Genomic DNA, 13,832 nt, shown 5'->3' with positions numbered 1-13,832 from the left:
TGTGCATGAGTGTTTTTTCTTATTTGTTTGCGACAACAGTGGCAAATGCCATTAAAACCTGTTAAAGGTGCTAGAAATGGCACTTTATTATATAGCAGCGATATAACGGGGGAGACGTTTGTGCATGGAGGAGGGTGAGCTGACAGCATTGAGGGTTTTCTGATCATTTATCTGTTTTGTAATTTGCCCATGCCAAACTGTCATTGGGATGAAGTGTTTGCCTCTCATGGTACCCTGTGACCACTGGGTGTCATCCAAGCAATACAAATGTCAGAGGAACATAAGCTTTTTCCATGCTGCATGACTCACAGCTGGGCTTGTGTGTGTCTGTGTGAAGACCTTGGCCTGTGTACTGGTTGTGTAATGAGTAAGGCATGAAATCTTCCAGCGCTGCAGCCCACCCTATTAATATTCAGAAATCTAATGTGACCACCGCTCGACGGCGGAGCCCGACATTATGGGGCTTTCATTTTGCAGAATTACGCACCAGTAGATAATGTAAAGCGCGCACAAAAGGAGCAACGGGTGGAGGCGTGGGGGGGTCTGTAAGAGCATGGTCGTCCCCCTGAGCCACAAGACCCCCTCCTCCTCTACTCTCGCTCTCTCTCTCTCTCTCTCTCTCTCTCTCTCTCTCACACACACACAAATGCATTCACACACACCTCCCCTCGGTGAAATGTATGGAAGCACTGCGGCACACTGCGTGTATCTGCAGGCTGCATGGCTGCCTGGCTCCGCGTTCAAAGGCAGAGCGGAAGATAGGAGGAGGGGAATGACTACAGCAAGAGAGGAGGAGGAGGAGGAGGAGGAGGGAGGACAATTTCCTTTCTGTAACACACACGCCACATGAACACACCGGGAAAACGGAGCGAGCAAAGAAAATAAGCCAGAGAGAGAGAGAGAGAGGGAAAAAAGAGGGGGGGGCGAAGGAAACACCGCAGCCCGAGTCCGTCCGTCCTTTGGTTGGCTTTTTTTTTTTTCTTCTTTTTTTTTAAGGGGGGGGATTAGCGTTTTTGGTCGTTACGCGCAGACTTGAGGACTAACATGGGAAGAGAGAGCTCCTGAGGAGGATTGACTTTGAGTGAACCTCTGCTCTGTGGCGAACAGGGAGGAAAAGGCGACAGGGAAGACATGTTGAGGGGCTTTTCGTCTTGAGGTTGCGGTAGGCTGTTCATGTTGTGCTCTTAAAGAAACACGGCTCTGGTGGAAGGGTTAAAAAAAAAAAAAAAGGGAAAAAAAGAGGGCAAATGGAAACTGGGCGGTAAGCTGAGCTCAGGAGCCATTGTGTTGATCGGTGTTTGTTTAATTGGTTTGTTATGATCTGAAATAACGTAGGCCTCTGAGGCAGCCCCGCAGTAAATAAATACACGGTCAGCAGACAAGAGGGGCTACATAGCTGGAATTAGCCTGATAAACCTGCCTCGTATCGTCAGGGACGCTTAGAATAACGCGGCGTGAGTGTTTAAAAACAGGAATTTAGCTTTTTTGTGTGGATTGTTGTCGGGTTTATTTTTTAAACAAGAGAGTCGAAACATTTCCAGATTCATCAACTCTTAAGGGGATCAAACAAAGGCCCAGTATTAATAAAATACACAGGGAAGGCTCCTTGGCTTTGGAAGAGATAGATTTTAATCCTCCGTCCGCTCTTTGCGCGCAGAGGTGCACAGTATTACTTCAGCTGAGGAAAAGGGAACAACACCAGATTTTTAAATGTTAATGTCGACCGACGTTGCATCCATCATGCTGCCGGTGTCCCGTGGTCTCATGGACCGGGATCGAGAGCTGGACTCCATGGCCGGGGTGCATCCTAACGCGGGCGGCGCTCCCGCGGCGGTGCGGGGCATGAAGCGCGGAGACCCGGAGCCCGACGCGCAGACGGCCGCGGCTCTGGTCGACTCGACCAGCGCCGAGTGCAAGCGTCCCCGCATCGATGGTTCCGGAGGGATCGGCGAGGTTGGCCAGGTGAGGAGGGGGGGTAGTCTTTTGTCCAAATAGAGTAAAACATGCACGTCTCTTGATCTTTAATTTCCTAAGTTTCTGTGGTTATATTTGTAATCTGCTCACTTGGCTGTGTGGATAGCCGCTGCACCAGCAGGCCCAGCATCTACTTTGTCCAGTCCTTTACCAGCTGTGCAGGAAATACCACCACAATTCAGATGTGCACGCCTGTAATTCAGTTGTGGAGGGAACTGAATTCGTAACAAAGTAATGCATGGCGCTCAGCAAACAGTTTCCTCCAATCCTGCCACTGGAAATAGCTACTTTTATCTTGGATTGCAGTAATCCAGTTCGTTGTTGTCTGCCACAATGGAGCAGCCCAGTGAAAACAAAGTCTCCTAAAAACATCTTGTGGTGGGTGAAAATCCTCAATCCCGAGGATGTAAACAAACCTGACCTTTCAAACTTGAGGGGGCATTTCCATGTTGCATAATTTTGAATACATTTGCTCAGTGGTTGATCCTCTTTATTTGGTGGTGGTGGTGGTGATCTCCAGGTTTCATTGGGGGACAATCAGTACCATACAAACCTCATAGATGTAATTACCTTGATCCACAGACCCCTGCTTTTATCAACATAACCACTGCTTTGTCTAAAATAACCTGTGCACTCTATTAACCTATTTCTTTCAGTGTTGGCAAATGAATTTGCTGTTTTTACCACCAATGATCCAAAAATGGTCAAGTATTGTTGCTAATAAAGAACCACAGGAGTGCGGGAGGATGCTCAGGATATCATTAGGGTGGATTATGTAGGGTGAAGTGCCCCAATGGAAGACGGAAAGCTATTTCTCAGTCACTGAAAGCACCAGTAATGGAGGTGAAGTGGCCTGTTTGCTCCTGTTTGGAAAACTAAATGGCTGGCTTTACGTCGTCATGCTGTCCGTTGAGTGCTGACAGACAGGCTAGGAAATGTAATGCACTTACAAACAGATGCAAGTGGAAGAGTGTGTGTTTGTGTGGTGGGGAGAGAAGCACAGATCAATAGCTTCAGCTTCTAAAATGTATTGAACGTGAACTGGCTGGACAGTCCGGAAATGAGAGTGGGAGAGGTGGCCCCCCCCACCCCCTCCACCTCCCCCTCCTGTTCTCTCAGTTCGTGCAGAACAGATTTTCCCTATCACTGGCAGTAAAGAGGCTTTGTTTCCAGCTAATGGGATCACATCTCATACTAGAGGGGGCATTATAACCACACTGATCTCTGAGATCCTTATTTAAGGCAAAGGATTTACAGGACGCTCATGTACCCATTTGTATGCTTGATATCAAGAAGAAATAGTTTCTGGTACACTCCTCTGATTAGACCGTTTGTTTAGGAACCACAAATTAAACTAAACAAAAAACATTTGCTTTTTAAAAAAAACAAAACAGTCCACTCAAGACATTTGAATTTCCAAATAAACTAATTGCTGACTATGTTTTGTAAACTAAAGTAGTTTAGGTAATTGAAAATCCACATGTGCACATATTAAAAAAAAAAAAAAAAAAAAAAAAGGGTTGCTGCCACAGTCCTGAATTTATGTTTTATACCCAGAAGAGCAATGAGGGATGTCAATTAGAGGATGACCTTTCAAAATGCTCTCAACAGACCTTCTCCCTCTAATCTGGTCTGTGCCTCACCTCCGAATATTTCTCTCCCATCCCAGTATGAGTGTGTGTTTGAACCGCTGTGACGAATTTTTATTCCTCTAACCCGGTGACACCATTAATATTCTGGAAACAAATTGGGTTGAGTGACGTTCAGCTTTCTGACTTCTGAGAGCCCGAGCTCTTGACTTTCCAAGAAACATGTATGAAACTGCAACCGAGTGCGTCTGCAAAGCTAATCTTCAGAGGTTGGCGGAGGATGGAAAATCTGACGGTGAACAGTATCCTGGCTCCCATGAAGTCTGATGGTCTCCCTTCCCAAATCTCTTCCACCCTTGATTTAATAAAAAAACAAAAAAAACAAAGAAAAAGAAAGTCCTGATTGTTGACATCATGACAAGTGTTGAACTTTGACCTGTTTGAGGAGCCAACACAATGGGGCGTGGTTTTGGTTGAGAAGTCCATTTTGCAGCACTGCAGCTTAATGAGGAGATCCTTCCAATATGATTATTGACACTGCTTGTTTTTCCCAATAGGGTGTGATGTCATCACTGTGCAGAGGGGGTGGCAGGGTTCTGTCGAGGCAAATCTGCAAAGTTTTCACAGAGCAGCAGAGCATTTATAAATCACTGCGGTGTGCACTGGATGAGTGAATGCTCAGCTAATGCGAGCAAATAGAACTCACGGAGGGGAAAAAAAGCTTGACGCATCCAGCAGTATGAGTTCAAATGTTCACTGCTGCTCACAGAAATTAGCCCCTGATCTGTACAGATACTGGGTTCATCCCATAGCAGAGGTGGATAGAGAACCGTAAACATCCACAACTACTTTACATTGTCTTTTCTCTAAATGAATCTCAAAACATTCACCCGCTAAAATAAAGTTGAACAGAAATGCGGATTCAAATATTGGCTAAAATGTACTCAATTGTTAGAAAAAGCACTGTCCTTAAAATAAATCAAAGAATTACTTTAGCTTATTGATACAATTGCATCATCAAGTAATCATTTGATTCAGCTCATTTCTGAACAATTAAATGTATCAAAAATTCCATGATGGTAAACATCAGTGACTTCCTGCCATATTCTATATTATTTTATCTAAATCGTTTTGTCAGGGCTCTGCAGCCGATCTAAACTGACTTTGGGGCGAAGGCAGGCTACACCCTCCACTAATCACCAGTCCATCACAAGACTGGAGACCACACAATGCAGTGACGCACACTCACACCTACGGGCAATTTAGTCACTAATTATCCTCAAATTCATGTTTTTGGACTGTGGGAGGAAACCGGAGTACCTGGTGGAAAAACCCACATGAAAACATTACACAGAAAGACCCCGACAGGACTGGAAGTGAGTCTGTTCTGTCCGATTGAGAGTGCTAACCATTATAGCGCCATGTGGCCCTCTGAAGCAGTGTGTGATTAAAAAGTAGCGATCATATGAGTATTTTTAATTTGGTTCTCCCGCCCCTGCACAATATTGCATACGTTTATGAAACATCCAGTATTGTGCTTACTGAATAACACCCAATCAGTGTTTTCGGCATTCCGGTGCAGCAGCGGGAAAGTCCTGGAGTGTTCAGGGCAGGTGTGGGAGGAGGGATCCACAATAACACCCTGCAATTTTTCAGCCTGCGTCAAATTTTGGGAAATGTTGAGATGAGGTTGTCGGCTTTGATATCCATCTGGCCTGCTGCTGAGCAGCCTGTGTTTTGTTGTCGCTCGGCGTAGGAGCCGGGACTCTTTCTAACCTAATAAGGCCCTGCCTGGGGTGACAGCGCTGAGGACAAATGACTTGACTAGGACATTAATGTAGGTGGATCACCCCTCTGTGCTTTCATCTCTTCCCCGCTACTGGAATGGTATGAAAAACGTCAGAAAGAAAAATGTACTCTCTCGGCCGATTGAGAATATTTGTTTAGTTTTCAGGCCCCTGCTTTCCTGTGATAAATTGCCAGAAGTCCGTTGACTGATTCGTCTTTGAGAGACTCCAGCGCATTTTAGGACCTTGCTCTAGGGAAGGTTTCAAGTGCTTAAACTGTAGTTTTCCTCATATATCAGCCGCTCTTTAGGTGGTCTGTTTCTAGTAAGTAAAGGACTTAATTTTTTACAATATATGAATAGACTGTTTTACATTAAGGAGAATTACAATTTAGTTATTTATTTAATTTAGGGACACAGAAATTTCTTATGAAGGCAAAAAGTCTTTAAAAAAAACATTTAAATAGAGGAAATAACTAAAATGGCAACAGTGAAAGCAGAAAAATAATCAGACTTTTTTTCTAAGCTCGACAAACACAAAATCCAATGTAAAGATAAGTGGACCAACATTCCACAGGCGACAGTCAACAACCTGATCCATTCTATGCGAAGGAGATGTGTTGCACTGCGCGATGCAAATGGCGGTCACACCAGATACTGACTGGTGTTCTTAAATGTTCAATTCAAATCAATTCAATTCAACACGGTCGTTTTTAGGGGCTTTTCACAGAGAGAAATCCACAGTTAACATTCTTGTCATTGTGATACAGCTGCAACTTCTACAACTGTGCTGAATTGGGCAATTACATTTTTAATTTCTCTTTTTTATGATTAGGGTTAGGGTTACAGGGTACAGTCTGTAGGTGTTGGATAATATGCTGGAAATAATAATTATTGAAATAATTGCAAAGGGCAATTATTGCTGGAGGTTTATTTTCAAGTAGTTTCATGTTAATCGATGTTTTAATTAATTTTCCAAGCAAATACTATTAAGACACTATTTATACCTATCCGAATGGTTGATTTAAGACAGAACTGTGGCCAAATAAGTAATGTACAGATTAATTTACAATCAAAATAGTGAATATGCCCAAAAGAAATGTACCTGAGATAATCTAGGAATTGAACCAAGTTATGTAGTTTTCCTAGCAGACCTTTTATATATTGTTATTATTATATGTATATATTTTTTACTTCCTTTCAGAATCATGTCCAACAAATTCCTGCCAAAATGTTGAATAGTAACACCATCAGAGTCACGGTTTCCTCATTGTTCCCAGCAGTCCACTCTTTGTTTGTAGTTTCACTGGAGCGATGCTGAAATGAAGCAATAATGTTGAAACATTATCATGGCCAATTATGCTGTGTGGTAAATAATTACAAGCAAACACTAATTCTCGCTTATCAGATCTGGAATAAATTGCGGGTGATAAAAAAAAAAAAAAAAAAAATCTGAGTTTTAATTTGAGATGCACGCGAGTGCAGCTGACATCAGTTTCATTATGTAGGATGTGATTTGGCAGCTGGTGCTGCTATATGATTATCTTTATGCAGGACTTGTCAAGCCCGCTTCTAAAATTCACTGTGCGCGCGTGCGTGTGCGCACGCGTGCTATACGGAGGGGGGAAATAAACTTCAGTTCCCCCGACTGACGGCTCGTAGGCTTAGCACCTAAGTGCTCTGTGGTAGAAATGGATTCACATCCTCTTGAGTGTGTGGAGTGCCCTGCTTTGCAGTTTGGTAGGATGATTCTCTCAGCACTGAAATATAGTTCCTATTTTCCCTCTCCTCAGAAGAGTAGGAGTCCCAAGGTACGATAGGAATAGACACAAGTCTTACAACTAAATTGGACATCTCACACACACGCACACACCACCTGTAGTTTTTGGAGAGGAGTTGCGGGCTAAGTTCATGTGTACAATTTATTTCTGTTGCTATGTAAATCGATGATGCGAAGTAGACGCTTGGAGCCTTATCCTCTGTGTCTTCTCATATTCAGTTATTATAGCTCTGCCACTGTTCTTCTCCTCCTGAGCCCCCCCCCCCCCCCTCCTTCCCCCTCTGCCATCTGTTGACTCCAGGTCATTTTGTTACTTTCTCCTAGTCGCTCACCAGGGTCTTTCCCTGCAGTTTGCCTCTGTTGTTTTACCCGCCCCACCCACAGAATCATTACTATGACGGCCCCGAGTCAGGAATCAGATTTGCTTGTATTAGATAAAAAGTGAAAAGAAGAAGGAAAAAAATCCCCCCAAAAAACAGATAAGGGAGGACTTTGATTAAGTGTGACTGCATTTAGTACAGGATCTTTTGCAAGTGACTGTGGTGCTGAAAGTGAGACCAAGACACTCTCATCTCAAGCTGCCTCCACGCTGCCCCCCGCCCGCCCCCTTCTCTTCCCGCCCAGTTCCTTAAGGAAATTAAGCACATGACTCCGCTCATGTATGAGTCATTGTTTTTGCTCCCTCCATCTCTTTTTTTAAAATGTATTTTATTGCTATCCATTTGCGCGGTCTCTCTCTCTCTCTCTCTCTCTCTCTCTCTCTCTCTCTCTCTCTCTCTCTCTCCAGATGTTTGTATTTCAACCCCCCCCCCCCCCCCCCCCCCCCCACACACACACACACTTTGACGCAGTGCACCGCACCTCTTGTTGCCTCTCATTTCGGGTTTTATTTTTCCCCTCCATACCTCCAGCGTGTTGCATTTAGAGTTTGTCCTCGCTGTAAAATACGGTTTATACTTTATTCATGTTATTCAAGCCTCTAAGAGGTGATTCATTATTTAGAGCGTCTACCTCCCAAAGCTAGTTCTCTAAGTACATTTTTGGCTCTGAGGTAGACTCACAAACTGCGTTTTTCAATCCCGGAGACACTTCCTGCTCCCTCCTCCTCGGCCGGGACGCTCACATTTGAAAACGTTGTGCTTAGTTTTTAGTGAAAAGGCCCCGTTGGGCCCGGAGTTGGATGGCTACAGTATTAATCAGGTGAACTCGAGCTGTGAAGCGCACAGAGCAAAGTATTCCCCCCGGGGACGGAGCAGATGAGGGACATTGGTTCCAGATGAAAGGAAGAGCAGAGATGGGAAGGACGGAGAGATGAGGGAGGAGCTGAATTGTTTTCTAGTCTAGTGATATGAAGTCAGAGATGGGAAAAGCCCCTCCCCCTTCCCAGAAAAAAAAAAACTGTTGTAATTGCTGCGAAAAGCTTCTTTTTAATGGCATACATTAGCATAAAAGCTGGAACACAGTGTTATGAGTATGAATAAAGTGAGTTACAAAGTATTTTAGGGCGGAGGAATGTGATTTGTGTTTGGTATTTGGCTCCGTACAAAATGTCCCCCCCCCCCTGCATGCATCTTGTTTTAGTGTAATTACTCACCAGATGTTTGATGTATCCGTTTCTGCTCTGCACAGCCAGAACATTGAGAGGAATGTGTCGGAGATTGCATCAGGGCTCATGATCGCATTTCACACCAATGGGCTTCATGCTCGCTGACACTCCTGACCTATTTATGATTTAAGAGCCGTGGTGACACTCGTTCTTTCTACCCTGTCTTTCATCTCTTCCTCGCATGATCTCACTCGCCCCCGTTATCACGTCTTTACAAGCAGACAAAAGATCTGCTGGGTGGAAAACTGTAGGAGAGAGGGAGCTGGGAGATAGCAGGAGTGTGTCGCCGATGGAGTTAATTTGATTAGGAATCACAAACCCGACACCACTCGAAAGTCAAATATAGAGACACGACTGAAAGGGAATAAAGCGGAAAAACAATCGGCTTGAAATCATGTGTTTCTGTGTAATAAATACAATACCAAATAGCCTGTATTTTTTTTTTCCCCTTTACAAACTGTGAACAAAAGTACTCTTTTCTTTCAGAACAATGATCCTTTGACCCTCGGTTATCATGGATACCCGTCTCATAGCCAGGTGAGTGCAAACGCATGCAAAAATCCATATTGTGTAATGTGTCCTCAATCCATCCTTCTTTTTCATCTGGATACGGCATTCATGGAGCATTATTGTTGCTCAGTGAAGCTCTCTAAACCACAAGGTGGGGGTGTAGATTATAATTTATCAGTCGTGTAGAAGAAGACATGCCTCCGCAACCTTCACTCTTCCATTCTTACCCTCCGCCCACTTGCCTTTTTATTCTCAATAATCAGAAGCATTATTAATCATCTCTCAGCTTGTAAATATAACTTTCTTTTTTCTTTCATCACCTTTAAACACGATGATGATCTAGTTTTTTTTCTGTCCACAAGCAAACACACAATTAAAAGGAATCCTCCACTTTGTGTATGTGTGGTCTTGTTTTTCTCTCTTGGTGAAGCCTGTAAACTCCAGTCAACCTTAACAAGCCCAAATTGTAAAAAGCCAGCATGGTTTATATGAAGAGGTACATCTAATAAAAATTGTCGGGTATTTCTACACACACAAAAATGAAATTGCTCAAGAATATTTCAGTTTAGTTCATGACCTTAAGCTTGAACTCATAAAGGAAATAAAGAAAAAAGACTGAAGTTAGGTTATTGAAATATATTTGAAGTTTAGCTGTTTGAATTAAATTATGGGAATAACTGTTTCCATTGTACCAGTATGAGAAGGTGAAGGTGCGGTTTTGTGGCTGATGCTACAGATTTTGGTTAAGCAATTAGAGGTGTGTGTGTGTGTGTGTGTGTGTGTGTGTGTGTGTGTGTGTGTGTGTGTGTGTGTGTGTGTGTGTGTGTGTGTGTGTGTGTGTGTGTGTGTGTGTGTGTGTGTGTGTGTGTGTGTGTGTGTGTGTGTGTGTGCGTGCGTGCGTGCGTGCGTGCGTGCGTGCGTGCACACACACAGTCTGTTTGCTGGGCTTTGTATTAGCCTGCTCACTGTGTTATTAGGCTGTTCAGTTTATGTGGTTAATCCTGAGATCAGCCTCCATTCGTCCACTCATCCTCTCATGCTCTGCCCGTAATCTCTTCATCCCTCGCTCCCTGTGACGCCTAACAACCTCTGGCCGCGTATCTGCACTTTATCTGTCTCACTTCTTCTCTTTCGAGGCTTTAATTTGCTTCAGCGTGAGAGCTAAGCTTTTTTTTTTTTTTTTTTTCTTTCACCGTCTAGTGGATATTGCGGAAGCCTGGAAGTCAATTAGACAGTTTCGATTTCACTGCGAGATGAGACTTCGAATGGTTTCCTTCCAAATGAGCAGAACTGCAGAAGTTTTTGGCTTGTGCGAGCAAACTTGCTTGCGATGTAGATAAGTCATTCAAGGACTGCTTTGAGGGCTTTGGAAGTATGAACTGGCCTCTGACCAGGAGAAAATAAGACTTGAGAGGAAGAAAACAATGCAGGGCAGCGGAGGCTTCCTCAACACTGAGGTGCTAAACTGTCAACAGCAGAGTGAGAATGATGTGATCAAAGGCTCCAGGAAGGAAGAGCCTGGAGAGTAGCAGAAGCCCCGTGTGAAGCGAGAGACGAGCCCTCTGCAGATGGAATGTGAAATTTAGCTGGCTTTATCTGGCTGTGGATGTAATTTCACAAGAGTTTTTTGGGAGGCTTTTTATAAACAGGTAAATCATCAGGTGAAATTGCTTTATTCCAGCGTGACAGAACGGAGACGTAGAACCACAAGAGTCGTGCCGTATTTGTTGCCTGCTTAGAGGGAGGCAGTAGTCGGGATGACAGGTGTTTTCTGTTCTTCCCGGTGCCGCAATGGAGATGGATTTTAGTTTGAGACGTTTTTGTTGTTAAAGCTTATTGTAAGACTCTTTGCCTAAACGTTTTGGCTGGGTATTTGCTCTTTGAAGCTGTGAAAAGGGTTTTTGATACGGATCATCTCTGCTTGATTCATCTTTTTGGGGTTTTTCATCTAAACAACTTCCAAAATCACCAAAAGCAGCTGTGACAAGACAACAAGCTGTCAGGTTAATCCTTGTATCGTTATATCATTAGAATTGGGTAAAAGAGCCAATTTACAATTTAAGTATCTGGACTACTTTACGACATGGCAACTAGCAAAATGACATTGCGGCCGGCGAAGAGGACACGTCTCCCTGTGGTGGCCGATTGTGTCACAAAGGTTTTATGCCACATTGCTTAATTCAGAGCTGGAATGAAATCCATAAATGTACCTTGTACCAAATGCTTATCAAGCGGAGCTGTGCCATGCAGAAAAACATAGGCAGAAATGTTCTACTTGTATTTGTCAATGCATATACATTTTATTTTGTTTTTGTTGCATTGATACATGCAGAAGGAATGAAATGTGTTAAAAATGTGTAACAAAACCCCAAATGTAAGGATTATAAAGGATATGGTCCATTTTGGCATTTCCATCCAACCAATCTTGACCTCTTGAATCGTGACCCCACAATCAACTTTTACTGAGAAATTGGAACAAGACAGTGATTTACAACGCAATAAATTTCCAATTTTAGTCAGTTTATTAGTTTGAAAGCAGACTCTGCACGAGTGCGGTGTTACCGTACCATCTGACTTTGTTGACGATCTGCTTGATGAAATTAATGTGAAATGATGGTCATTTGTTTTACTGTTCTGATAGAGTTCCAGCTTAGGGCGCGTTTGGTGCCTCCGGGGGTGTCTTTTCAATCTTTGTTATTATGAAACTATTGATTAGTGCAGCTCTAATGATCCTAACGCTAATGCGACGATATTCAGACTCCAGCAATGCTTGCAGTGCTTTGAAAATTCGACTAGGTTTGACCCGGCATGATTGCAGTCGTGACTTTGAATGATAAAAAAATAAGTGGCATTCTGGCATTCAGCTGCCATGTAAAATCATCAGTCCCTTTGTGTAACAAGGTGCATGTCTGAAAGGGGGAGGAGAAGAAAAGGGAAAGTCTTGCTCTTCTTCCCTTCTTCTCCCAGTGGTGCCAGCAGCCCCAGTTAACTCACCTACATGGAGAAGAGAATAGAGGGAGAGAGAGAGGGAGGGAGGGAGAGAGAGAGAGAGCGAGAGAGACTGCGACATGAGAGGGAGGCAGAGGGGAGGGGAAAGTTTGCAGGTGTGACAGGCGGAGGAGTAGGAGGAGGGAGGCGTTAGGCTATCTGGGTGAGAGAGGAGGAGGACTGGAGAAGAGACAGAAGAGATGAGCAGGCAAGGGCACAGCAGCAAAACAGAAGGCTGGGGGAAGAGGGAAAGCAAGGAGCGAGTGGGAGAGGGAAAGAAAAGAGTGAGTGGGAGACAGAGCGAGAAAGAGAGTGGGGAAAGAAAAGAAAGCGAGTAAGCAACCGAGGGAGAGTGACAGGGACAGGGGCCAGCAGAGGAGGAGGAGGAGGAGGAGGAGGAGGAGGAGGAGGTGGTGGAGGAGGAGGTGGTGGGGAGGGGATTGGCAGGGCAGACAGAGTGAGCGGGGGCAGAGAGAGGGAGATTTTGAATCTGTGAGACAGACAAGAGAGACTGAGCTGGTGAGGTGACACAGGCTCGGAGAGGGAGAGAAAGCGAGGCAGCGTGAGAAGAGGAGCGGAGAGAGAGAGAGAGAGAGGAGCGACGACAATCGGCGTTGTTGCACAGAATACGATGATGGGACTGTACTATCCTAACGTGCTGTCGGTGAGTGTTTATCTGGCTATCTTTTCATATCCTCCGCTCTGTACGGGTCCGTTGCTCATCTTCGCCGACTCTCGGGCTCCACTGTACATGAGACGGCATCGCAGCGAGCGGCACTGTCATCGAGCATTAAATGTTAATCAACTAATAACAGATGAGGACTCTACTTGACCCGTTTACTCGAGTGGTCCAGTCAGGACATTTCAGACTCTTGTTAGGACTCGTCAGCCAGTGGCTGTGAGGGATATAAACACTGCAACTCATGTAGTAGGCGTAGATGACAGCGAGATGCAGGGTACAGATTGTATCGCTACAATTATGATTTGCTATGGTGCGATGCACGAATGGCGCTGTATTATTGTACGCCGATGTTGTGGCATCTGTTCTCCTGCCTAGAGCTAGAAGTGCATGCAGCCTGAACATCAAGAGCTGCCACTGCCAGAAACTGCGCTCTGCCATGTATTATGTATGCTCAGAAGAATCTATGCGAACATACAGTACAGCGTGTTAGTCTGTGCAGCAGTTTGGAGCGCTGCTTCTGCCTCAACTCTTTAGACATTTCTGAAGCGAATGAAAAGAAAGCGAGAGGCAATAGTGGGGGAGAGGTAAGTAAGAAAAAAAGAAAGAAAAAAACCTCTTTATTGTCCCTGCAGCTGTCTCCGTTCATCGCTCAAGCCTGTGAGCGAAAAAGACAGGTGTCCACTGAACAGTTGTCTCTGTCCTTTTTTTTTTTTATTAGTCGCTCTGTCTTTCTCTTCCTCCCTTCTCCCTTCTGCATCTCTTTTATTCCACTAACAACACCTCCTCACTGTAATTTCTGTGTCACACATTTCACAAACACACAGAAGCTCAAGCACACAGTGGGCTGCAAAGTTGGTGTATGAAGTGTCATGTTCATATCATTACATTTCAATTGGTGTGAGTCAGGGTGTGTGTGT

At 44.3% G+C, this 13,832-nt stretch overlaps 1 protein-coding gene across 5 annotated transcripts in view; it reads left to right on the top strand.

Annotated features, from left to right (window-relative positions):
• Positions 1–887: 887 nt before the first annotated feature.
• The window catches only part of rbfox2 (RNA binding fox-1 homolog 2), a 37,544-nt gene continuing 24,599 nt past the window's right edge, over positions 888–13,832 (top strand). For 3 of the 5 annotated variants that reach the window (XM_080494262.1, XM_080494263.1, XM_080494261.1), the window contains exons 1-2: positions 889–1,962; positions 9,222–9,272. In XM_080494262.1, the coding sequence (XP_080350388.1) occupies positions 1,711–1,962; positions 9,222–9,272 (303 nt within the window). In that variant the 5' untranslated portion in view covers positions 889–1,710. Of the gene's footprint in view, positions 1,963–9,221; positions 9,273–12,717; positions 12,898–13,832 lie in introns of those variants that run through there. The other 2 variants (XR_013936581.1, XM_080494264.1) reach the window with 2 other exon arrangements.

This window comes from Blennius ocellaris (assembly GCF_963422515.1).
Source record: "Blennius ocellaris genome assembly, chromosome: 3".
NCBI classification, from domain to species: Eukaryota; Metazoa; Chordata; class Actinopteri; order Blenniiformes; family Blenniidae; genus Blennius; species Blennius ocellaris.
This window is presented reverse-complemented; position numbering and strand designations above follow the sequence as displayed.